This window comes from Candoia aspera, chromosome 1 (genome assembly GCF_035149785.1).
Source record: "Candoia aspera isolate rCanAsp1 chromosome 1, rCanAsp1.hap2, whole genome shotgun sequence".
Classification (NCBI taxonomy): Eukaryota; Metazoa; Chordata; class Lepidosauria; order Squamata; family Boidae; genus Candoia; species Candoia aspera.
In genome coordinates, this window is record NC_086153.1 from 96,200,693 (window position 1) to 96,228,073 (window position 27,381).

The following is a 27,381-nucleotide window of genomic DNA, read 5'->3' on the forward strand; positions in this document are numbered from 1 at the left end:
GATGATCTCACAGCCTCCAGGACCCTTTCCACCTCCTCAGAACCAACAGGTTCAAAATCTTCTTAGGTAACCATAGGACTTGCATAGCTGGATTCCAACTCAGAACAGATCTGAGCACCTTTATCTGACAGATGCCTGGAATAGCCTAGATGTTCCTCTAGTCTCTCCTTCCCTAGGCCTGCCAGCTGCCTACCTATAGACATGATAACAGTGGAAAAATAATTACATTTTGGCATTTTTATTGCCACAAGGTACTCCATAACAAAGGCTCTTACCAATGCTCAGTTGGGTTTGCTCTTTATTTTCTTCCAGCAACACTAGGCATCTATCTCTTCTGTGCTTCATCTGAAAACCAGGGGACTCTTTGGGATGCACAAGCAGAGAGAGTCTGCACAAGTGTGATCTGATCCTAGATCAGAGCCGCCCATCATTCCTATATCAAAATTAATTATATTAAAAATTATATTATTTTATAGAGAGATAACTAATAACAACAAATAGTGTCACCCTAGTAACCCCCAAATACACTCCAGAAAAGATGCTGTACATCATAACCTATTTCTAGAAAGCAACTAAGGAAGAAGCTAGCCTCAAACTCAAGTGGGAGGCCATTCCACAACAAAGACACCGTCACTGAAAAACAATGCTTGCAGGCCTTAGTCCCTCACCTCCCAGAAGTGGGATAGAACAAGTAGTTTCTCCTGGGATGATTGCATCAGAGAGGTTAATTCTGGTTAGAAGGGGTGGCCCTGTAAGTTTCTAGATGCAAAGGCATTCAAACAGCAATTTGAATCACACTTTACCTGTTGGAATGCTCAATACTCAATAAATATACTACACCTGTGCTGCTGGCCTTACATTGGCTTCCAACAGCCAATGTAAGGCCAACAGCACAGGTGTGGTATGCTTATTGAGTACCAGATAATACATATCTGCTGCATTTTGAACTAGCTGCAGTTTCCAGATCTTCAAAGGCAGCCCCATGTACGATGTATTGCAGTTACCCACTTGCAAAGAGATGAAGGCACGAGTCACTATTGACATCCACTCGCTCTAGGTACAGCTATATCACCCCAAACTGTGAAAAGGTCACAGCTTCCACCTGCTCAACCAGCAGTAGCCATGAGTCCAGGAGGACTGTCAAGTCATGGACCTGCTCCATCAGGAACAGCTCCTGCCCTTCAAGAGACAACACTGGATCTGATAGAGGACCTTGAGAAATGAACCACAATTCCATCTTGCTTGGGTTCAGTCTTTTCCTCCCATTCAGACCCAAACAGCCTCTAGACAGTAAGACAGGATTTGACAGCACTCCCAGCTGAGGTAGCAATGTACAATTTATAATCAGCATACTGGTGATATAGCACTCCAAACCAATGGATAACCTCTCCTAGCAAGTTTAGAGATTGGGTGGTAATAATCATAGAAAGCCAGGTGCTCAGAGGGTGTCTTAAGAAAGAGTTACAGGTTTCAATGCTATGGGCAACATGCTATCCTACAAGGAGTCTTTGTTTGATACTGTTGGATCCAGGGATGGTTTCTTCCCAACTGTTTATACCTCCAGACCCATGAAAGTACCTGGAAGGGGAAAGATTAAGCCCACAGATAGCAGAGGCTGTGCTGGAAAACACTCTTCACATCTCTGGTATCCACATGCCAAAAGGAGTCCCAGATAACATGACTAGATGTTGTCTTGTCATCACTCCTCCTAGATGCAGTCAAGATTCCTCTTTTCTTCTAATCTAACCTGGTCAGATGTTTCTGATCCTCTGGTTTCTCCCCTCATTACCAGAATACTCTTATACAGGGCACTGAATGCATGCAACACTCCTGTCTATCAAACTAGGAAGGACTGTATTTGCAAGTGGATCCAAGATGATGGCAAGTTTGGGAATTGTAATTCTCATCACATATTTGAGAGAGGCATGTCAATAAATCAGTCTCAGGAACTTCTCTAGATGAGATACTCTAATAAGTTCCCCACCTTGCTCTGAAGCTTAGTTCTTTTTTTCATATGCTACAATTAAGAAAGTATATTGGTCCCAGACTGTAAGTAGTAATTGCAAGAGGCAGAGCACATATTTATAGGAGTCCAGGTAGACACAAATTTTCTTTCTACATTTTTTGTCTAATACAGTACAAACACTATCAGTGTTTTATCTGTATGACCCCTTTTTATAATAGAAAAGGGCTTTTCATAAGCCATTAAACACCTGGATCTGTGCCCAGGCCTGGGGCCCTTAGTATGTGCAGGGGCCCATTTCTTGGTTAATTTAATGATGGATGACTTATTCTCAGCTGCTATCTATTTTAAATTTTGGATTATTGTAATTGTTTTTATTTTTAAAAAAATTTTCGCCACCCAGAGTCAAGATGGGGGGGCCATACAAATTGAATGAATGAATGATCGTGATGCCAGAGGTATGTCTGCAGATGGAAATGTGATCGCAGTAATACAGTAATACAGTAGAGTATTTTAATGGCTTGCCAAGGCTGCACTCCGTGACCCTGGGCCACAGATTCTGCATCTCTGATTTACTTGCAATCTTTCCTATATTGCATATATATTTAGTAGAGCTTATTTGAATGTTGCAGACTCTTCCAGGGTAGTTGCCCTTGTCTTCAAGTGAACAAAAACCTTACCTTGTGTATGTGGTGGGAGACAGTCCCTTCCAGTTGCTATTGCCTTTTTCCTGATTTTTTTTTAAAAACTCTTGAAAGGGAATTTTGTTTGCAAGGAAAGGGAGGGGGCATTTTTCACCTATTTTAACTGTTGTAGGCATCTGTAATGGAAATTCAGTAGAACTCTACTGAGTGGATGAGAAGCAGGCATAAACTGCCATTTAGCCCAGATTTTATGAAAGTAAGGCATTACCTGCACTGCAGTAGCTCATTGCAGGTATTCTGGTTTGTTTTGGTGTATCTCTAATTGTTTTGTATATTAAGTACTTGGGTAAAAGAGTAGTGTAAAATCAGTTACAAGAAAGGTCATGTGGCCAACTAAAATCCTGGTGTCGTATCTAGCAGATGAAACTAATGCTTTATGTATCTGGGCAGGATATTCCGAAATTGGAGGGAGGTGTTATAGCTCTCCAGCTGTTACTACCCACTATCATTTCCAGAATCCTTCTCCATTAGCCATGCTTGGGAGATTCGGCAATATCTGGGTGGCCACTGGTTCTTAAAGTGTAGCAACAAAGGAGTCGGGGCCTGTTAGGACATGGAGTCTCATTACTGTTTTAGAATCATTCAGTAGCTGTGGTTAGACAGAGGCAGAGGAAAATGGAAAAGCTATGAATCTTGTATGCCCTCTACTAGTCAACCAGGCAAATTCTCACTTTAACCATTCTTTGAGAGTAATTTTTTTCAACTTGTATATTGTGATCCATTTTCAGGACAGAAAGTGCAAGTTAAAGCAGTTCTAGATATTCTTGCTCCTGAATGTATGGGGAAACTGTATGCCTGGCTAGGTCTTTGTAAAATGGTTCTCCTTCCTGGTCCAGCACTGTATCAATGATCAGTTGCAGAGCCCCCTTGGATAGCAACCATTCCTCTGGATGGGAGCAATGATTAAAACAGTTCAAATAACTTTTAATACTGTTTCTCTCAGCAGCTGCAACAGAAGAACCAGAGGTTATTCCTGATCCAGCCAAGCAGACCGACCGTGTGGTGAAAATAGCAGGAATAAGTGCTGGAATCCTTGTCTTCATTCTCATCCTCCTCCTTGTCATATTAATTGTCAAAAAAAGGTAAGCACTGTAAATTTGTCATTTTCTTTTCATTCAAATAAATTATAAGAAATTCCTTCACAGGTCATTGTAGCAAAATGTGTGCCAGGGAGACCATCCTTTTCATGAACGGAAGGCATTTTGTAGAGTCAGGAATCAATATTCTACTGTAAAATAAAATACTTTTTAGCATTAAGTTGCAAAAACTATAAAGACAATGACCGATGAAATTGAAACAATACCTTCTTATCTACATAACATTTCTTATATTTTATTAGGTTAAAGCGGAGCTTACTGTTTCAATTAGTCCTGCTAATTCTCTTGTATTATGCAATGTCTAGCCTGCTTGTCTTGGAAAGTATTTTATAGATTATGTTACCTTCATTTGTATCTTTATAAGTGCTAAAAGTTATAGTTAAAATCACATTACCTTACCATAAATTTTCCATTGGGTTATATGTATGCAGACCTTAAAATGGAAAAGTATATTAAATGGTGTCTGATTTTTAAAAAAATCTTAGCTATTTCGGAGTCATAACAAAAATCAATAGCACCACCTTCTGGAATTATAAGTAATTCTGGAGGAAGAAGGACTATAATTATTTTCTTTTTAAAAAAATACATTTTACTGGTAAGTTTCATATTGTTAAATGACACAAATTTTCATGATCAACATATATATCTGTTAATAAATAGTTCTCAGACCCATTTTCCTTGCCTTTTCTATTTCTCTCTCAAATCTGAATGAGCAAATGACTGCTTAATATGAAGCTGCTTATGTCAAGTAATTTGCTCCATCCAGTCCAGGACTGATGGATGGACAGACAGCTAGCTCTTTAAAATATTACTTACTGTAAAAGTCTCTTACATCACCTGCTACGTGATCCTTTAACTGGAGATGATAAATATCATATGCAGAATTTATGGATGCAGGGTATGTGCTCTACCACTGAGCTGTGAACTTCCTGCTTCAGAGGTCCATTGCAACATTGTTGTTTTTATTCTAGGCAAGGAAAGAATAAAAATAAGGATATTTTTGTATCTCTTATTTATGTTATAGTGAAATGAATTTTCTGTTCCAGTTTACCAGGTACAGTAGAAAAAAAGAACCAGACACTGTGCCTAAAAATCATATTTATGTCTTAATGGTTTCCAATAGATTTTTTTTAATTTATTGCCTTTTTACAATGATTCCCCTGGAGATATATAACATGGAGGAGAAACGTCTGCATTAGAACCCTTAGGTATGCTAATAGCATTTTGTGTTAGTTAGACACATATGTGATTTCTCCCAATAGTGCTTTCACTTTTGTTTCCTGTTGTGTACCTCTGTGCTTAAAAATAAACATACATGCTACAAACCAGTTCATACTAAAATGGTGAGAAGTCCACTTGTGCAAATTAAGGGGCATATCAGTAAACAGCTTTCTGGCTTTTTAGCTGGAAGTTCTGCTTGACAAATGATAAAGAGACATGATCATCAGAATTGTAAAGACAGACCAGTGGGAATTGTCCTTAGAATATCAGGTAGCCAATAGCTGCTCCTGAGGATGTGACACTTCCTTACAAACCTATCATAATGTCAGCACTCCTGCTGACATTGATGCCAACAGCATCAGATCTTTCTGTGAGACTAACCTGTGTTCAGTTATAATGGCTTTTCCAGTAGCAACACTGAGGACACAGTTACTTGTATAAGTTTTAGAGCTGTGGAAATAAAATAATTGGGCCAGTAGAGTGAGTATTATATTTGTAGGTGACCTTGGAGATATAGATCTTATAATTTGGGGAAAATATGCAGAAACTTAAGTATCTTAACCAGTTGACTGGCTCATGTGGGCCTTATATTATTGCTTCTCCAAGCCTTCGAGTTTTCCTTTGAGCCCAGCTCAAAGAATAGGCTAGGAGATTTTGCAATTCAGTTTGCTTAACATTGGGGATCATCTCTTCCTTGGAGGTTGGTAAACCTGAATTCACTAACATTCTGGTGAATTTCAGCCATTATTCACCGAAATTTTTCAGTTCTCATTTCATTTCCAGTGGGGAGAATACCTCAGTGCTGGTACAAAATTAGACAGTTTGTCAACAGTTTCTTAAATTATGTTGGGGGGAGTCAGTGTGCAGAGGGTTTTTCTTCCTGTTTGGGGGAATCAATTTCAGTGGAAGAATATTATCAGATACATGGTCCATTACCTGATCTAGTCCATCAGCATCTCATGTTTAATTTGCATGACGTTTTCATAGCTATGTGCCACCTTTCCTAATTTATCATGTCATTAATAAGTTTGCTGACACTGCAGTGTGTGAACTTTTATCACATCGATCTATTTCATACTGTGTAGGAATTTTCTCATGGACTCTGTTAATTCAGATTAAAAGGAGATGGATGGAAATCTTTCCTGTTCGTTACATTAAATGGACAGCAATTCTTGCTCAAGAATTGTCCCAGGATTATTGTTGGAGGGTGCTATTGATCCTGAAAATCCCACATTTCAATTTTTTATTTTAGCTGGATTTACATTCATTTGGTATTGGATTCACATGCTTCTGCTATGAGTTGATAAACTAGCTATGTTGCTATAAAGTCCTTTAACACCAAAACCTGAAACATGGTCAAAATAGGCAGCAAACTACTATACCTCTTTAATGTTTTGATTTTTTTTTTAATGAGGATAACTAGTCTAATAGAAAAGCCATTCGGTCTCTTTCTTCCCTTCCAAATTGAGCAATTATACAGACATCATTAGACAAGGAGTTCTAAGGATGTTTTTCATTTAATGCTTTGACGCAAAACTGTTTAAATAGATTAAAGCTGATTTAGAGATTCACACAACTACTTTTTTGGCATGATGGCTAGACATTAAAATGGTTCATTGTATATATTACATGAAAGTTCCCAGGTTCTCCCTACTGAATGTCCCACAACATCAGGATACAGAAAAGAATGAAAGAATTCAGTCAGATGTGCAGTACAGGAGGAGTCACTAACTAGTCCCCTTCTTTATCTGACCATATCACTGCATAGTGGCTACTTTGACCTAAATCTAGAGAAAATTAGCCTGCAAAAAACATAGGTAAGTGAAAAAATAATCCCTCTCCCCTGACTGTTTAGTTGCTGTCATCCTTAGCTTTGACTGTTGTTGGAAGCCAAGTCTACAGGACACGCCACAAGCAGAGTGTAGCAAGTACACAACATAGCTTGGCTCTTAAACACCTTTCAAGGTCACTTCCCCACTGAAAAGCCATTGGGGACAGAGATGGAGATAGATAATGATAGATATACAGATAAACATGCAATAAGCCATTTGTGTGAGCAGCTCCCTCTTGGATTCTGACACAAGTTATAATGATCTACCTAAAATTATTCTGAGGATCACCCATTTTTCAAGCAGCTTGTTACACTGAACTGCAGCCACCAAGCTAGCATCTTTTCTAGGATAAGTGGAAATTTGAATCAATTTACATTACTAATATTTCCTACCTCCCCCACTCATACATAAACATATACTTTCTTACCTTATAGTAGTCTCAACACATTGCTTCCTGTTGCAAGATACTTGCATGGAGCTCTTTTTTCTCCTCCTGATCAGGATTGATATCACTGGACAGCAAGTATCCATCCAGCCCTCCATTTTAATTAGGTTCTTAATGAATCCATTCTCCTGTGAATTAGGAAAGCATGTCTTATATTTTTGCTGAATAAATAAATAATTCTTTACATACACAACAGCATGTAGACACGATGGTGTTAGAAAATGCTTTCTGCTTTAACGCTAAGTGCTTAGTGTATTTCAGGTGCTATAAAATAATTATTGATTATCATTTTGTACATACATATTAGAGATTCCATTATGTGGTATCCCTTTTGATACATCAACATTTTTAGTAAACTCAGAAAAATGCTTCCGAATTTCAGACAGATTTAACGGATTTAATCTTGCATAGATTTCAAATTTGAACTAATGGGAAAAAACATTGATTGGTAAGCACTTACATATGACTGCACAAATCAGAGATGTCTTATGCTTTGCCTTATCATTTTGTACAGATTTTGAAGTGAATGGAAACTCTATTAGTTATTATAGAGTTTTACAAAGTTATAAAGCTGAATTTTTAAAAAGGGATACTGCATCTCTTGAATAGCAAATACTGTATTTTTTAACCATTGTTGAAATATTTCCAAATGTACATCATCTCCTTCCATTTGTTTACTTCCCATTTTTGAAGCTAGGCACGCATATATCAGCATTTCCAGTTTAAATATTTAAGAACAGCAGCTGTGTGTGTATATATGGGTTTAATATACACACACTTCGACTGTAGAATGCCAGAGCACAGCACACTGGCTGCATTCACACATAATGCTAAGCCTCTGTTCTGGTTAACTTTTTAATCCTTTTTTGGGGAGTGGGGGGAGGATAAGCGATAGTTGCCTGGTTTGCACATAATACAAATGCCATAATGGCTCTATTTGCACATCATTCAACTCAAAAACAGTAAAATGTTACGGCTTAGCAGAAGTTTGTACCTGTATAGCTGTAAGTAATTGTCTTACAGAAGTTGCTGGTTAACCTGCCTTTGCCACTGCAAGTCTTTGAGTTTGTAACGGAAAGCTAAAAGAGAAAAGAAGGAAAATAAAACTTTAGAGCACAAGAACTGTACACAGCTGTTTTGTATTTCATAACATTTAGATAGTTATCAGTCATCCCATTTATGCTGCATGCTGAACTAACATAACCCAATTTGGTTTCCATTTTTTCCTGCAATAAATGAAGTGTTAGCATGTCATTTTTCTCTAGTGATCTCTGTCTGTTATCAAAATCATTTTTATATGCGAACATATTTTTTTTAATTGCATGGCTCTGTAAGGCTAATCAGTGCATGAGCGAGATTGTAACGCTAACCAAGAAAACATGAATTTTTAATTTTTTTTAAACACACATTTCTCTGCTTTATTGAATGTGACAGAGTCACGCTTTTCATTCACCATTGCTTCTTTTTTTCCACTGTCTGTGATTTGCTTGCCAGGAGGAGCTACTATTCTTACTCCTACTACCTGTAAGTAGAAATGGGTGACTTACTTCTTTATATGTTTTGAAGATGCAGTATCCCTTTTCATTTAAAAAAAAAGTCTAGAAACAGGATTAATATTTTGCTAAAATTTCCCTGTATCATTTTGATACGTTTTAAGGAGCCACATATAATTTTAGGGGTTTTGCTTTATCTTTAAAGGGTTATTATATTCTAATTGGATGTAGACTCCCTACACATGAACTTTGTTTTTTTTATATCACCACCATGTGTTTTCATTCTAAAATCAGTCTTGACCTCTATCCTATGTAGGCTTGTGTGTCAGGCCGTGTCTTTTGATGAGAAGGACCACTGCTGTAACCGTTCAAAAAGGAAACAAATGGCTGGTGGTACAATCAGCATCCATTTCCAGCAGTAGAATCCTTTGGGTTGTACAATAGGAAGTGTGACTCCTATTTTACTCATTGAGAGAATTAGATCCAACTCTGGTCGCCTTCAGATGTTACTGGTGATATAAAAATGAACACATTTTCTGCCTCAGTTCCTTTTCCATTAATGTTTCTCTTCTATTGCTAGCTGCTGTTACCTTTTCTCCTAGGCAGTAAAAATGTCCTGTGTTTATTCCAATTCTGTGGCTAGAAGTAAATATAGTAGTAGAATGCAGTGGCAATTAGATCTCTCTCCCCAAGGGAAAGAGAAGGGAAGGGAAGGGAAGTCATTCAGGTCTCTTACATATCTTTGCTCCTATCCACCATGACCATCCAGCCATTTTCAGGAAAGTGAAAATAAATCCATGCACCCCTTCTGATTACCACTCCCCCCACCCAAATAATATTGTAGTGCTGGAAATGACTACAAGATAATGGAAAGTCTGGAGCAATTTTTAAATGTTGAAATTTACCTTTAAAAAAACAATTAAATAGAGTCATGATAAAGATATATAAGGTTATGCATGGGAGAAATTAATCTCTTCCCCTGGGATGGTAGTATTTAGGACAAAAAATATGCTCAAAGTGCAGTAAAAAGTGCAGTTGTATTAATTAAATTAATAAATTAACCTGGTTAATTAATTAACTTGGAAAGCTTTAAAATGGCTTTGACTAATTAACAGAGGATAAGATTATCAGACATGATAAAACATCATAGCAATATATTGCCACCACTACCAAGTTAATAGGCTTCTCAGTGCTAGTTGTTTCAGGTCATACATGCGAAGGGACATACTGTAGGTGGACCCTTCACTGAGCATCTGGTTAATCACTATGGGATGCTGATTTTTATTTTCTCTGAAGGAACAGGATCTTCAGCTGTATCAAAGTATAGTTTGTATTCCAGCTTGAACATCTGATTGTTGCTATTTTGAAGAGATCTGTCAAAGGCAGAATTTAAGCAAAATTAAGTTAGGCAATTAAAGGAAGCTACCATAAAAGGCGTGCACCAGCTTGCATAGCTATGAGGTTTTCTTCAGCAAATAAACAAGTAATTATTTGCTAAATATAATAAATCCTAGATTTAATACATTAATATGGAAAAGTTGTATTTGCTGAAGCAGAATGTCCATAAAATCTAAATGTGATTTTAGGATGTGTATTTTACACATGCTTAAAATACCAAATTGGCTTTTATGAAAGTGCAGAAACGTCAAGTGACTTGATAGATTTTGTCCATGCATCCAAAATCTGCTAAGTCAAAGTCTGTTATATCAAAGATGTAATGTAGAGACAGTTTCTTGTTTCTTATTTCTTTTCTTTAAAAGAAAACTAACTAAACATCTGTAGACTAATATCCTTTGGTTTATTATGATAAATTGCAATTCCTTTTTTAAATAACAATTTGCACAGCTAGAAGTAATTAAATATGTACATAGGATATATCTTCCCTCTCACTAGGACTCTTCTTGAAATAATTCTGTAGATGTATGCAGAAGAATTATGTCACGACTAATAATAATCTTCTACACTTAGTCTCTGAAGTGTTTAGGTCTCCTGTGAGTTGATCTTCATGCCTGATGATTTCAGGGATGTGTTTGTCTTGTTTACTTGGAAACAATATGGAAGTGGTTGCTATTGTTTTCTTCCAGTATGTTTTTTCCACTTCTCAGTCTAGCTTACAGTCCTAGTAATTACTGTTCTGTTGGTAGTCATCCAAGTATCAACCAGGTCCACTCTTTCAGAATCAGCCAAGAACAGGCAGATGGTGCCACATGTTCAGCATTCCTCAGTTGCCTGTATTGATATAACATAGATTGTTGCCTGAGTTGAGCTGAAGAGCCAACGATACATGGAGCTGTTGGTTGCTAAAAGTAGAGAAGATTTTTACAGATATGATTGGGGGAATAACATTGCTGAATCAGAGCACCTGTTAACTATAAAACCACATAGCTTGGATTTTCAGGTTGCAAGGTTGGTTATAAAAGATAGAAAAATAAGAACCTTCATAGTACCTTCAATCGGAGATGCACAATATTTTTCAGGCTGAGGAATATACTTGGCTTTATTGGTTGCTAACACTTTGCATTCCAAAAAGTGGACAGAGGTAAGATAGGATCCAAATTTGATTTAATCTGACATCATGACATGAGCTGTAGTTCACAAAAGTTTGTTTTGTTTATTTATTTATTTATCTGTCTATCAAATTTATTCATCTCACTCAGACAGCGACTCAGCAGTTTACATAAAATAGGAATAAAATATTAGTTAAAATACAATAGAACATTAAAACAATACAATAAAAATATTTGTACCTTTTACCCCAAAACAATAAAATTATGCCTTTTAATTAAAATTGGTAACATGAAAAGGTGCTACCACACTTCTGATTTTGGCCTATCATAATCAGATAGCCAAAATAGGGTCTCCTCCTATAATATCCCCTTTTGTATGTGTGTATGCTTCAGCAAAGGATCGTTACCTTGTTGTGGTGCTGGAGCTTGAGCACCTCAATGATGCCATGAGCTAAACCGTGAAGGACCACCCAAGACGGGAAGGTCATGACAGAGAGGTCAGACTAAATGCGATCCCTGGGGAAGGCAATGGCAACCCACCCCAGTATTCTTGCCGTGAAAACTAAATGGATCAGTACAACCAGAGATATGTCGGTATACCACCGGAAGATGAGACCCCCAGGTCGGAAGATGGTCAAAATGCTACTGGGGAGGAACAGAGGAGGAGTTCAACTAGCCCCAGACGTGATGATGCAGCTAGCTCAAAGCCGAAAGGACGGCTAGCGGCCGACGGTGCTGGTGGTGAACGGCGAATCCGATGTTCTAAGGATCAACACACCACTGGAACCTGGAATGTAAGATCTATGAGCCAGGGCAAATTGGATGTGGTTATTGGTGAGATGTCAAGATTAAAGAAAGACATTTCGGGCATCAGTGAACTGAAATGGACTGGAATGGGCCACTTCACATCAAATGACCACCAGATCTACTACTGTGGACAAGAAGACCACAGAAGAAATGGAGTAGCCTTCATAATTAATAGTCAAGTGGCTAAAGCAGTGCTTGGATACAATCCAAAAAATGATAGAATGATCTCAATTTGAATTCAGGGCAAGCCATCTAGCATCACAGTGATCCAAATATACACCCCAACCACAGATGCTGAAGATGCTGAAGTAGATCAGTTCTATGAGGATCTGCAGCACCTACTGGACAACACACCTAAAAGAGATGTTATTTTCATCACGGGAGACTGGAATGCTAAGGTGGGCAGTCAAATGATACCTGGAATTACAGGTAAGCATGGCCTGGGAGAACAAAACGAAGCAGGACATAGGCTGATAGAATTTTGCCAAGACAACTCACTCTGCATGACAAACACTCTCTTCCAACCACCTAAGAGACAGCTTTATACATGGACTTCCCCAGATGGACAACACCAAAATCAGATTGACTACATCCTTTGCAGCCAAAGGTGGCGGACATCTATTCAGTCGGTAAAAACAAGACCCGGAGCTGACTGTAGTTGCGATCACGAACTTCTTCTTGCACAATTTAGGATCAGACTAAAGAGATTAGGGAAGACCCACAGATCAGCTAGATATGAGCTCACTAATATTCCTAAGGAATATGCAGTGGAGGTGAAGAATAGATTTAAGGGACTGGACATAGTAGATAGAGTTCTGGAAGAACTATGGACAGAAGTTCGCAACATTGTTCAGAAGGCGGCAACAAAATACATCCCAAAGAAAGAGAAAACCAAGAAGGCAAAATGGCTGTCTGCTGAGACACTAGAAGTAGCCCAAGAAAGAAGGAAAGCAAAAGGCAACAGTGATAGGGGGAGATATGCCCAATTAAATGCAAAATTCCAGAGGTTAGCCAGAAGAGATAAGGAATTATTTTTAAACAAGCAATGCGCAGAAGTGGAAGAAGACAACAGAACAGGAAGGACAAGAGACCTCTTCCAGAAAAGTAGAAACATCGGAGGTAAATTCCAGGCAAAAATGGGTATGATCAAAAACAAAGATGGCAAGGACCTAACAGAAGAAGAAGAGATCAAGAAAAGGTGGCAAGAATATACAGAAGTTCTGTATAGGAAGGATAACAATATCGGGGATAGCTTTGACAGTGTGGTCAGTGAGTTAGAGCCAGACATCCTGAAGAGTGAGGTTGAATGGGTCTTAAGAAGCATTGCTAATAACAAGGCAGCAGGAGACAACGGCATCCCAGATGAACTGTTCAAAATCTTGTGAGATGATGCTGTCAAGGTAATGCATGCTATATGCCAGCAAATTTGGAAAACAAGAATGGCCATCAGATTGGAAAAAATCAACTTATATCCCCATACCAAAAAAGGGAAACACTAAAGAATGTTCAAACTATCAAACAGTGGCACTCATTTCACATGCCAATAAGGTAATGCTCAAGATCCTGCAAGGTAGACTCCAGCAATTCATGGAGCAAGAATTGCCAGATGTACAAGCTGGGTTTAGAAAAGGCAGAAGAACTAGGGACCAAATTGCCAATATCCGCTGGATAATGGAAAAAGCCAGGGAGTTTCAGAAAAACATCTATTTCTGTTTTATTGACTATTCTAAAGCCTTTGACTGTGTGGACCACAACAAATTGTGGCAAGTTCTTAGCGGTACAGGGATACCAAGTCATCTTGTATGCCTCCTGAAGAATCTGTATAACGACCAAGTAGCAACAGTAAGAACAGACCATGGAACAACGGACTGGTTTAAGATTGGGAAAGGAGTACGGCAGGGCTGTATACTCTCACCCTACCTATTCAACTTGTACGCAGAACACATCATGCAACATGCTGGGCTTGAGGAATCCAAGGCTGGAGTTAAAATCGCTGGAGGAAACATTAGCAATCTCAGATATGCAGATGATACCACTTTGATGGCTGAAAGCGAAGAGGAACTGAGGAGCCTTATGATGAAGGTGAAAGAAGAAAGTGCAAAAGCTGGCTTGCAGCTAAACCTCAAAAAAACCAAGATTATGGCAACCAGCTTGATTGATAACTGGCAAATAGAGGGAGAAAACATAGAGGCAGTGAAAGACTTTGTATTTCTAGGTGCAAAGATTACTGCAGATGCTGACTGCAGTCAGGAAATCAGAAGACGCTTAATCCTTGGGAGAAGAGCAATGACAAATCTTGATAAAATAGTTAAGAGCAGAGACATTACACTGACAACAAAGGTCCGCATAGTTAAAGCAATGGTGTTCCCCGTAGTAACATATGGCTGCGAGAGCTGGACCATAAGGAAGGCTGAGAGAAGGAAGATCGATGCTTTTGAACTGTGGTGTTGGAGGAAAATTCTGAGTGCCTTGGACTGCAAGAAGATCCAACCAGTCCATCCTCCAGGAAATAAAGCCAGACTGCTCACTTGAGGGAATGATATTAAAGGCAAAACTGAAATACTTTGGCCACATAATGAGAAGACAGGACACCCTGGAGAAGATGCTGATGCTAGGGAGAGTGGAAGGCAAAAGGAAGAGGGGCCGACCAAGGGCAAGATGGATGGATGATATTCTAGAGGTGACGGACCCGTCCCTGGGAGAGCTGGGGGTGTTGACGACCGACAAGAAGCTCTGGCGTGGGCTGGTCCATGAAGTCACAAAGAGTCGGAAGCGACTAAACGAATAAACAACAACGTGTGTATGAATGAATGAATGAGTATGTTTGTGTGTGTCTGTGTGTAGGCATCTTATAGGGAGGCTTCTGGGCACCTCTGCAGGCAAGTTTTTGAGGGAGGCTTCAGCTTGTGTATATCTTTAAACGGGTAACTAGTAATATAGAGATACCTAGTGATATAAAGGTATTTGTATGTGCGTGTTGGTCTGTGTGTGTATTTATCCAAAATCAAAACTCTAGTTCTTTCTATTTCTGTTTTGTGACTACCATAGTACTTTTATGTTTCACCTAAAGATAGATGGGTTAGAAGTGTTGGCTTTTCCCCCCCCAACAATGGAGGAATCAACCATTTTTATTAGCATGTTCCGTTTTATTTTATTGCCCCAGCAGTCCTTGGGGAGGATTCTATGTTCAAAATAAAGTGTATCAGTGACTCATTAGACCTAATTGGAATGTTTGTAGGACATTCATCAGAACTAACTGTAAACCTGAGTTGAACATTAACCACCTGTTTTCTTCCTCCTCCATATTTTTAGCATTGTCCTCCATTGTGTCGGATGAATAGTTGTGCGACTCAAAAGTCCGAACATATGATATCCTAAGAAAGGTTTTCTGTATTGTTATAACATAGATTTTTTACTATTTAATGACAAACTTCCAGTATTTTCTATTTCCTGGCAGTTATCACTTCAGAAATCATGTGGGGAAATTCTCTAAATCTGCTGTGGCCTTTTCACTGAAATTAACTTTTTCATGTCTTTGCTTCTTGAAGACTGAAATGCTGATGACTTTTCAGCTTGCCTTATCCAGAAAGTTAGTTCAATCTTTACTCTAGTTGAATCTCAGAACTCCACTTCAAATCCTGGAGGATTTTTATGAACATTTATAAATTGATGCTTCAAAAGAGGATTTAGTAAAATGTAACTGGTTATTCTTCTTTTTCTTCTTTCCTAGAGGTGGCATTAAGATTGAACAATCTAACTGAAAGCTTTAGTGTGAAGGATGGTAAAGCTATCAGAACTATAAATGCCTTGAACAAAATACAAGATTAAAGAATAGCAATAAATCCCCTGTACTTTAGTTCTTGACATTTCACTTCTACATTTGTAAAAAGACCTTGATAACTACAGCTCTAAATATAATCTGTAACCATTATTAGGGCAAAGTGTCTCAGAGTATATGTTGAAACAATGAAAACAAGCTTATTCAAGACCTGCAAGCATGTAAGCGCATAGATTTTCTGCCATGTGGTTTATATGTACACAGCAAGATGATAGCTGAAACTTGGAACAATCACCATCCTTATCACCTTGTTATTTTCCCCACCCATTCAAGAGGACAGCTGTAATAATAGGATTTAACAATAGGGCAAATATTTAACACCCCCCTCATAGCACAGCCCTGAATTAAAAAGGAATTATCTAGCTGTCGGCCTCAAATTCAGTGATGTGATCCATGGCCTCAAGGGCTACATCACTCAACTAAGGGCTAGGCTAGATTACTGTATATTGTGGTGTTCCTCTACTTCTGGAGTTTGTTTGTTCAGCACATAGCCAATCTTGGCAGATTTATTTATCTTTTTTAAGTTGGGTCTGGCTAATACTTCAGTGAGAGATCACCAGGAAATCCCAGGACTGTAAACGAGACTGGGAAATGGAATGAACATCTCAGAAGGAAAAAGTGGGAAACCACTTCAGTATTTTGCCAAAAAGAACCCCTCCATGGACATGTCCATATGGTCAGAAGAAGTTGGATTTTATTAGGGTGTCTTTAACTCTACCTCAATTTAACTGCACAATGGCTTTTGGAATGTGACCACAACATAGAGGGAAAACAAACTTTTTTCCCCCTACCAATTCTGTATGGAAAAATTTAAATCTACCTTCGCCATCACCATGCCACCCATTAGTTCATCTTGTATACTTCCAAATCTGGTAGGGCTCCTACCATTGAGGGAGGTGTTTGTTTTTCCCTAAAAAACTCATTAGCACAATACTTACTTTCATTTTTTTTCCCTTACTTGATCTATGTTTTTCTTTGCCTGCCTGACTAACTTTAGATGTTATACTGGGGAAGCACCTATCCATTTCCTTCCATCCAAGTGGATAGATTCGGACCAAATGAAGCTGTAGTCACCAAGGATAGTGTCCTTGCCAAATTCCCTTGAATTGTTCAGTAGAGAACAACTTTTCCCATTAAGATGCCTTTGTTTGCTTGCTAGTGTGGTCTTTTTCACCCTACAGGCCTCCCAGCTACCAGCTTCATTCTCTGCTTCCTCTTGGTATGGGGTAGAGGAAAACACACTCCCTTTGTGCTTTGATTGTATGTGTTTACGTACACAGTTTTGGTGAGGGAGTTTTTCTTAACATTCCCATTTTACCTTTGATTAAACTGGTGTCTTTTACTTTGTGGGAGCAGATCCCTGGTAGCACCTGCAGCATTTGATTGTCTTCTGTGAGAAACAAAAGGCTAGATTAAGGTGGCCTTGGATGGTCTTATGTACTTAGATAAGTGATTTAGCATTTAAGAAATAGTCTCAGTCTCTACTTTGTACCCAGTACAGGGGTGTTATCTAAATTAGGCAACAATTGGTTTCAAACTAGCTCATCTTCCTCCTCCAGTTTGACTGGTGCACTGGACTTTCATCCTGGATCTTGTCTAATAGAGAGGCAGACTAGCCTTATTCTTGAGCCACAGTTGTTCCCTGAGCATCAGTGGATGCCATGGTTGTTGAGAAGACATCTGGCACATGCAGCATGGAGGATGAAAGCAGGGTGGTAGGGAGAGATGGAGGAAGCAGGCAGTGAAGAGAACTGGGCCAAATTCACTAGATAACATCTCTGGCAGTGCTTCGGCAAATTATGTGTTTCTGAGCTTCATCAGTTTTCCTTCTATGAGATGGAGATATATTTTGCGCTGGGAGGTCAAATGAAGGGGTATAGGATTTAGTGTTCAATTAACTCTTTTTCATTTGTCTTTGTTTCTGAAAAAAATAGTAATCTTTTGTTATTGAGCTTCTGCCCCCTCTCCCCTTCCCAGCAGCTATTTCGTGGTGCCCATGAGAGCTTTTACATTTTTCTAATGTGCCAAAAGCCAAATATGATAAGATAAATGTCTTAATGTCTCAATAAGTGGCTCGAGTGTGAAGCAACCTAAGTTTATGTGACCAAGCACTTGAGGACTACAGTACTTTTCCAATTGACTGGGTTTTCCCTGAACATAAGAATGATAAAAGAGATTTCCTGAGCACATCTTGATGGCATTTGTGTCATCATGGATGTCTTCACAACCCTTAAGTCCAGAAATGAAACAGCTTTTCTGAAAACTCTTACAGCCTCAACATCCATCAACTCCAGGCAGTATGGCCAGGAGTGAGAAGTTATATTCAGAGACATCTGTTTTATGGGCAAAATCAAGTTGAACTGCCTTTTTTTTTCATTATACAATGCCACAACAATATAATTTGTGAACATCTCTGTAGGGAAGGCATCTTTTGCCTCACTGATTGTAGTTTCTACTCCTAAACTGCCTGTTACTTATCTATGAATATTCCAGAGAGACTTCTGTTCCCCTTGAAATTACCAGTGCAGATGATATTAAGAGTAGTTTTGAGTATTATCTGCACATGCAATGCACAGAATTCAAAACAGTTGTTCATATTTATTGTTATTCATATTATCTGTTAGTAAGTGTTGTGATAAACAATCAGAAGAACATTTTATTTGTATGGTTAAGAAGAGGCATCAACTTGGACAGTGTAGCCTACTTAATGCTATCACTTTGACTCATGGATGTTAGACTATACAAAGGATAATGCCTGTAGCAGCGCTCGTAACTTAGTGACACAATTAGTTTCTGCCATGGAACATAACAGTAAGCTGCCCAGAGTCACTTGCTGAGATGGGCGGCTATAGTAATTAAATAAATAAATAAAATGTGCTCACAGGTAAATACCAATACCATAGATAATCCAGCCGTTGTGAGATTTTCAAACTGTGTGACTGACGCTGAATTTTATACATGCAAAACAATATTTAGTTATATGATTAGATATATATCTATATATCTATATCTACCTATCTATCTATATCACTATATCTATGTCACTAAAAAGAATGGCACCCAGGACATTTAATAAAATAAAACATATAAAATAATATATCTGCTAATTAAATAAAATGTGAATAGAGGTAGTGCAGATGTGAACTATACATCATCAAAGCCAGATCAGACAGCTCCAAAAATAAGTTCAGCTGGCCCACTTGGTTTTTTCCTAGCCTGGCCTAAATTTGGGGTTCCAGTTTGAAAACTAACTGCAGGAATACCTCCAAACTGCTAAACGTGTCTTGAGGAGGAATGTAAATTCATCCTACACAGATTGAATGCCTCTGTTTTGACCAAAAGTATCCCTGTCTTTTCTGGATTAAGCCTTTATGTGTTTGCCCTCTTCTTGCATATTGTCAACATCAGATATTAATTTAAAAATTGAGCAGCTTCCTTGGATTTAGATGGAAACGAAAGATAACAACTAATTGTTATAAGCATATTCGTAGCACTAAGCCCCAAACTCAGTGTAACCTGTCCCAGCAGTTTCATATGCATGTTAAAAAGCATGTTGGACAAGACTGAACATGGTGTAGAATAGCTGACACCTCTAAACTATAGAAGGAGAAATATTGTCCCTTCTCATTCGTCATACTGCAGGAAAAAATAAATGAAAATAATTTGTAGCTTAAATAAACACAAAATCATATTCCTCATTTTGCTGATATTTGTGCATTTTACCCAAGAATATATGCACTGGAAAGGTATCAGACCATATATCATGGTATAGATTGAATGGAGAATGGTGTTAATAAGGTATTATTTATTAAGGTTTTTTTCAGATCTGTATATGCCATCATAATGTACCAAAATATTTAAAAAAATAATAGGAATGTAAATGAAGATATTCCCACAAAGAAAATAATGGCAGAAGTTCTGATTTGAATAATTATGAACATGGAAATGTGTGCATTTGCTATAAACAGTTCAAAGTAGCTTTAATGATGGCAGCTGTCATAGGAAGCATATGGGTATAACATTTCTATTATTGCTATGTCCTGGTTTTTGTAAAAAGATGAATTATTTAGTCAGAGCTAAAATCCTAAACCTGCCTGCTGAAAAGTGATTCCCCCTAGAATACCATGAATTACTATCTCTGTATGCATACTGAGTCCCTAAATTTCTTAAATTGCAAATGTTATCTCTGTAGCATTTTCCCCAAAAGTTAGGATAGGAAAATCATGTATATGGCTACCATAAACTCTAAACCTGCTCTAAAATCATCTGACAGATTCATTCGCTGTTTTAAAAAAGATTAATAGCTGTTACGGTTAGATAATGAAAGTGTGATGACTTTTTAAAGCTTTTTTCTCTTGATGTTTGGTTGGGCAGTAAACTGGCTAAGAAACGCAAGGATGCCATGGGAAACACCAGGCAAGAAATGACCCATATGGTGAATGCAATGGATCGGAGTTATGCTGATCAAAGCACTCTCCATGCAGAGGATCCTCTTTCGGTCACCTTTATGGATTCTCATAACTTCAACCCCAGATGTAAGTATAATGGTGGCAAGGACCCATTGGCACTGAAGGTAGTATCTTACCTCTGTTTATATCTGCTATACATTGAATTTGGTACCATACAGATATATTTTATGCAAGGGAATGATACAGTAGAGTTATGGAACATTTGTACTTCTTGCAGACAAAAAAAAATCAAATACAGAGAAATTTAGAATGTGTGTTTATAAAATACAATTTCCTGAGATTATTCTCTGATATAACCACTGGAATATTTATTCCAAAACCACAATTTAATAAATTTCATATTCTTTCCTTGGTATTTGCCAGGTGCAAAGATGAGAAACACTAAGGGCAGTACTTTAGAAGACTAATGCATGTATAAGTTCCAACAGAAACTTCCTTTTCAAGATAATATTTCACATGACCTCCCACTGTATTATAGTAGCAATTTTGTAGTATGTAAATTGCTTCAGAAACAGCAGGCAACAATTACTTTCTATTACTTCATTAGAAAGTATAGGATTACATTATCTTTTCCCAGTATTAACCCTCAGAAAAAAATGTATGTTAGTTTTTTCTCCTCCAACATTAAACATGTAATATATGGGTTCATATTTTATTTATTTTATTTATTTATTTATTATAGCCCACCTTTGTTATTTTTATAAATAACTCAAGGCAGAGAGCATACCAAATACTCCTTCCTTCTCCTATTTTCCCCACAACAACCGCCCTGTGAGGTGAGTTGGACTGAGAGAGAGTGACTGGCCCAGGGTCACCCAGCTGGCTTTCATGCCTAAGGCGGGACTAGAACTCACTGGCTCCTCGTTTCTAGTCTGTTGCCTTAACCACTAGGCCAAAATTGTTCTATCTCAAAAGAATGGAAAGAATGTAGCTCTTTAAAAATTACATTGCAAAAATGTATGTATTAAAAAAAAGTGTATTTTGCCAACAGAACCTCAAAATCTGTAAAATTATGTTTGATAAAAACAGATTTCCATATAATCAAAGAAGTATGTTTTGATCATTGTTCTCACACTAACCCATTATGATTTTATGCATCTGTGTATACACATATACACATACAAGTTTATATTCAAATTACTATTTATTTCAACCATTTGGTGCATTGTATTTTTATCTAGATCCTCATCTGATTAGAAACTGTGTGTGTGTGTGTTCTGAGTTCTATTAAAAGGCATTGTTTATGCTAGTTACACAACAGTGTTGCCGCCAATAACTTAAGGACAGAAACTACTATAGGCTTGGATGCTAAACTAAAGTAACATAAGGATATTACTGAAAAGAGATTATTTGGAGAGTTAAGAGCTCTCTTGAACAATATACTACTGGATGCGATGCAGAAGTCTGGGTGGGGGCATATAAGAAGCCTTTCTTCCCTGAACTTCTGTAAGATACCTTAACATTTGGCTGCAATTTTAGTCAATTTTTCCACCCTATTTTCTGTGCAGGGACATGTCCCCCCACAAAAACTCAAACCAGTTTAAGGGATTTTTCAGAACAATGGGAATTACAGTGTGAAGGTGGTTGTTGGAAAATCAAGGCCAAATCTGAGGGTGGGAATGCCACCACAATTACCTAAAAGCCATTTCCTCCATCCCCAACAATTATTAGTGTAACCCCATTACATTGCATAGGACCGATTGCAGGGCCCAAGAGGCCAAATTAACTTTTTTGCTTGCCAGTCCCTCCAGGCATTTTGGCCAGCCACAGCTTTACTCAAACTGTGCCAAGTCTTTGCCGCACTAAGAAGGTTAGTGGTTTGGACACTTAAAACACTTGCTTCTCCTCCTTGCTGAGCACATGGAGTTCGGAGAGCAGTAATTGCTTCCTAGAGTTGAATTAGCCTTTGGCAGCTGCTCTGGCAGAACTGTCTTTTCTCCATAGCTTTCAGGAAGAAAATGCTCAGATTATGACTAAATCCAACCCATTTGTACAGTTCTATAAATTTATCGAGCTGTTTATTCTGTATAAAGCAAACATCATTTTCTACTAAGTGGTTTTGTATTTCCTGTTTCTCTAATAAGATGAATAGACTTTGCTGCATGTTCCAAAAAGTCTGTGCTTCTTTGTTTCTTCGAAAAAACTGTTGGAGGTAATGTATTTTTTCATAAGCTTTGTTTTCCTGCAGTGCCCAATGATCCACTTGTGCCGACTGCTGTGTTAGGTGAGGACCTAGTCCTTCATCTTGTTTTCCTTCATGGCTTACAACTCTTGTCAATAAATATGTTTACTGTATGTCCAAGCAGCTAGTTTCAGATTTAAAAAGGTAGGCCTGGTGCTTAGCAGACTATTTGGGTATGTTCAGCTATATGTTTCATTTTCTGAAGATTGATGTACTATAAACAATACCAGTGTAAGCAGGAATTTTCATGAGCCGAACGTTGGGTGCACAACATGCAGTTCCACCTGATCTGGTGCTAGAACAACTCTGAGAGCTCTAGCCAGAAGTAATGGATGCTGGGAATTATAGTTCAGCAATGTCTACAACAGCAGGTTAAATACCATTGTCTAAAATATTTACTGAAAAGCTTTCTACACATTCTTGCACACACAAATATTGCTTGCTTAGTAAATTTACAGCTTAGTCAATGGCAGCGCTCATGAATTTTTGTTTGTGTATGCATGCCTATAGACCATGTTCTGTCTTAAGCCAGGGGTTAGTAAACTGTAGTACAAGTAGTCACAAGCTAATTTATGTGGTTTTTGGACCCGCTCAAACTACTCTTTCTGAAAAATGATGGGTTTTTTTACCATTTGGGGGCAAGGAACCCATAAAACTGTGGTGAAAATCGTACAATTAATTTAACATACAGTAGTTCTAAAAGCCTCCTCCTGAAAACCTGTGGGTAAAAAGAAAAATCCCAGCTTTGCCTATATCTGTGATACTCACCCACTTTGCATCCTTGCCTCATTCCACTGCAAACCTCAGCCTTCCCGTAAGTTGCACGCTAGCTTAAAGCAACCAGGGGTTCCCACTCTAGCATATGCAAACAGGTAATATCATGTAGCCCCTCTGGTATGGTTGCTTGATGAGTTCACTTTTCTTCTGCAGTACATAATCCATTTTGAAACCAAAAGATAGCATGGAATTAGCAAGTGTGAAGTTATTCTAGACCGTCACTGACCTATAGATACATGGAAGGAAAATTAATACTCCAGAATCAATGTTACAATAGAAATAATGTTAGATGTGGCTGCATTCTCCAAATAGTCTCAGCTTGTGGCTCCATGTAGATTTTAAACAGCATGGAACTCAAGATTGAACTCTTGTGTTATGATGCCAACCTATCATCCATATCTGGCCAAATAAAATGATTATGTGGTGCATCAAACCCCCATCTGAAGCAGGCAGGCCAGAATGTCAGTGGTATCAAGGATATTTTCTAAGAGTAGAACATACAGGAGTTCAACCAAGGCATTCTGGGCAGTTCCAGAATCAAACCCTGGCAGGACCACAATTACAATGGATTCAAGGAGAAAATGAAGATATATTCTTAGAAGGCTCATATGAACGTAGTAATGATACATATCTTCAACTTATAAAAGTGCAATAGGAGCGACTATGCACTTTACATAAAGCATAGTAAGAATCATGAACTGCTTAGTATCTTACTAACTTTCTAAGAACAGATCAAGCTGAAAGGTTTTAGGTATACCAAATGGTATGCCTACCATGGAGACTCTTGTTCAAGAATATCTTAGATGGATTAAACTATTTTACTAGTTTCATTTTTATCCTGTGTTTCCTTCTAAAAATTCAGGATAACACTGAGATAGGCCAGGCTGTTTGAAATCTACACTAAGGGTTCATGTCTAGTTGTAAGGTCCACCCAAAGCTTCATATCAGATCTCCTCTATTTAGCTTTAGCTATTTAATAATGAATGAATTACAATTTTCAATTATAATTTATAACTCTAAGCAATCAATAAAATTAAACTGAATGATTCAGTGTTGTTTCCCCAATGCTTTTTATTGAGACATTCTTACTGTATAGTAGTAAGAAGCTAAACAAGTATATCTGATGTGACATTATTGCTATCAGGACCTCCAAGTAGGTAAAATGATTGTTTTGACATCCAAAGGTTAATCTATTAGCACCACAAAGAGCAAACCCAGGGCAAAACTGACAGGCAGACTGACAGATTCTGCATGTATTTGCATCACTGTGTTGGTTTGGTTTTCACTTGTTACATTTTCACCTTTATTTATGTGAAGCAAGATGTCTTAGCTAGAGGTTGTGGGTGTTTGCACTTGACTTATATACTGGTTAATATATGTGGTCTCTAATAGTATATAGTGCTTGTTGCTTTGCATTAATGACATATTTTGCATATGAAATATAATTTGAAGTATTTGAATTAGCATGTGGTAATTAAAAATAGCATAAAGAATTTCTAAAATGGCAAAACCTACCTCAGTACCACCATTGTAAGATTTCTACAACTTGTAAGCTTGCTTTAACAATTTTGTAACATACAGCTGACTTCAAATGTGTCTCAGATGTTTTATTTGCTTTTTCATGCTTCAATGTATTCCAGTCCCTATAAGCGGTAAGTATTGGAGGAAATACTGTGTAAAGGTGACCATGAAATGATCTTTGTTAAATTATATATGGCATAATGAAATATTCTATTTATTGAGACCTTGACTTACTACTTGCAGTGCAAGTTAATTTAATAAGGCACATAAATTAAACATTCAGAAACTCCAGACTTTTTGGACCATTGAATACATTTGGAAATCCAGTTCCATCACAAAATGTTTGTTGTGGAGAACTGCCTAATCATAAAAAACCAGTAACTTTCTCAAGAAATACTATACAAAGCAATTACTGGATTTGAGCTGCAGACATCAAACTACTTCTCGTATCCAATGAAGCACAAGAAAATACCTATGTCATACAAGGATGTTTAAGACAGCAAACAATTGATGCTCAAAGATGTAATTTTCCCCCAAACATGAAACATATGGAGGTATATAGCAAGCAAAACTTTCACTTGAGACTAAGCACACTTAAGACTCTTTCTCAAGACTGCTGCGTTCCTCAGTTTATGACAACCCATGTCAGTGAGCAGAGCTCCAGCCTCCAGCAGCAGTTCCTGATTCCTCTCTAGCCAATGTCTATGTGTGGTCCAGAGGCATGCCTGGGAAGAGAAGTAAAAGAAATGTTTGATTGAATGGATCTAGAAGGCATTCTAGGGGTGCATTAGGGCCTACAGGCCCTGCTGCCTATAATCAGAAAACAGTGTTGATGACTCTCTTCAAGCCTTTCCAAGGCCAATATAATCAGTTTATAGATTATGGTGAGCACCTGCAAGACATACATGCTCTGTTACTTATAACAATAAAAGCTGTTTATTGTGATGCCTCAACAAGCTAGATCAGACAGGTTAGTCCATACATTTCCAAAGATATACAAATTACTTCAATACATGAACCAGACAAAAACAGACAACTTTTCTGAAAGTTGTTTTTCTTTTCATTTTTAATCATGGTTAAGAAGATAACAGAATATAAGTTCAAGTGAGCTAATAGCAAATTTGGGGGCACTGAGGTAGTTAAACCTCTCTAAACCCAATGAATAGTGGTATGCAATTGTACAATCAGTAAGTATCATGGGACATGGCAGTTGAACTGCAATTGTAAACACTTTAAGGCTTCTTAATGTATGAATCAAAATCAGGCTGTTATTCAGCACATACCCATGTCTATTCTAACTCATATTAACCAACCCAGATGGAAAACTGTTTGTCCAGTCACTGTTAGACAATCGATTTGAAGCTTCTGACTGTGCATTTTGAGCATAATTTTAAAAAAATATAAAGAGGATGCATATATTTATTTTTATTTGGCTTATAGGCCACTCCATTCACCAGCTGAACAGCTTACAGTCCTCCCATGCATAAACAGAATTAAAAGATCTAAGAAAATAGAACCAAAAAAAATGACAAACATTCACAAATTTATCACAATAGTAGCAAAATCCTAGGCTGAGGAGCCATAAAAACCCACAGTCACATACTCATTCACAGGAAGGGTCTCTCTCAAGTCATGTCCCCCCAAAGGTCTGTTGAAGTAACCATGCTTTGTTTGTTTTCCTAAGTATCAGTCACGTTGAATCAGGTCAAATCTCTAAGAGATTGCTATTCCAGATCAGAGGGTCAGTGACTGAGAAGGCCAGCAGATGTCACGGAACACGGTGGCAGCTCCCTCCTCCTGATCAAATGGGGCAGCCACTTGTTGCTTAGGCTTTCTTTTGTAAGAGTGAAAATAGCATCCAGAACTTTGCAGAGTGCTGAAAGGAGCTCATATAAAGGTTGGCTGTAGCAGGAGTATTTCAGTTTCGCTGTTGTTGAATGCTCTTCCATTCTTTGGACTCTTATAACCACAGATGAAAACCACAGTGCAACAGCGGAGTCAAGTCGTCTGTTAGATGTGCCTCGTTATCTCTGCGAAGGAACAGAATCCCCATACCAAACCGGCCAACTGCATCCTGCTATCAGAGTAGCGGATTTGCTACAGCATATTAATCTCATGAAAACATCTGACAGCTATGGTTTTAAAGAAGAATATGAGGTAACACTGTCAGCAGTTGCTTTTTCACATGACCTAGGGCTTTTTTTTTACTCCTTTGAGAGTAAAGCTTCTTGACTGCAAAGAGAGTTCTTAATTACAAGAGGATGAAAATGAATATTTAATAGGGTTACATTTTAAAAAAGACCATTTTCAGTGTGCCATGGATCAGTGTAAGAATTTTAAAGTATTATGTGCGAAACAGAGTGTTGCAAAGAGTGAAAAGTATCAAAAACACGCATTCCTCATACAGATATCCATCCCTTTTTAAGGACATATTTTCCTTCAAGATTCCTATGCAGGATATTATATAAATCAAGTCTTACATACAAAGGTCATTAGTTGAAAAGTTTCCCTGGAAGGCTTTATAC

The 27,381-nt window shown here is 37.9% G+C and overlaps 1 protein-coding gene across 4 annotated transcripts in view; it reads left to right on the forward strand.

The window, feature by feature from the left end:
* PTPRK (protein tyrosine phosphatase receptor type K) overlaps window positions 1-27,381 on the forward strand; it is a 419,912-nt gene that overhangs the window by 364,168 nt on the left and 28,363 nt on the right. For 2 of the 4 annotated variants that reach the window (XM_063310171.1, XM_063310189.1), the window contains exons 14-16: window positions 3,611-3,749; window positions 20,282-20,442; window positions 26,829-27,013. In XM_063310171.1, coding sequence (XP_063166241.1) covers window positions 3,611-3,749; window positions 20,282-20,442; window positions 26,829-27,013 — 485 coding nt within the window. The remainder of the gene's footprint in view (window positions 1-3,610; window positions 3,750-20,281; window positions 20,443-26,828; window positions 27,014-27,381) is intronic. The other 2 variants (XM_063310180.1, XM_063310198.1) reach the window with 1 other exon arrangement.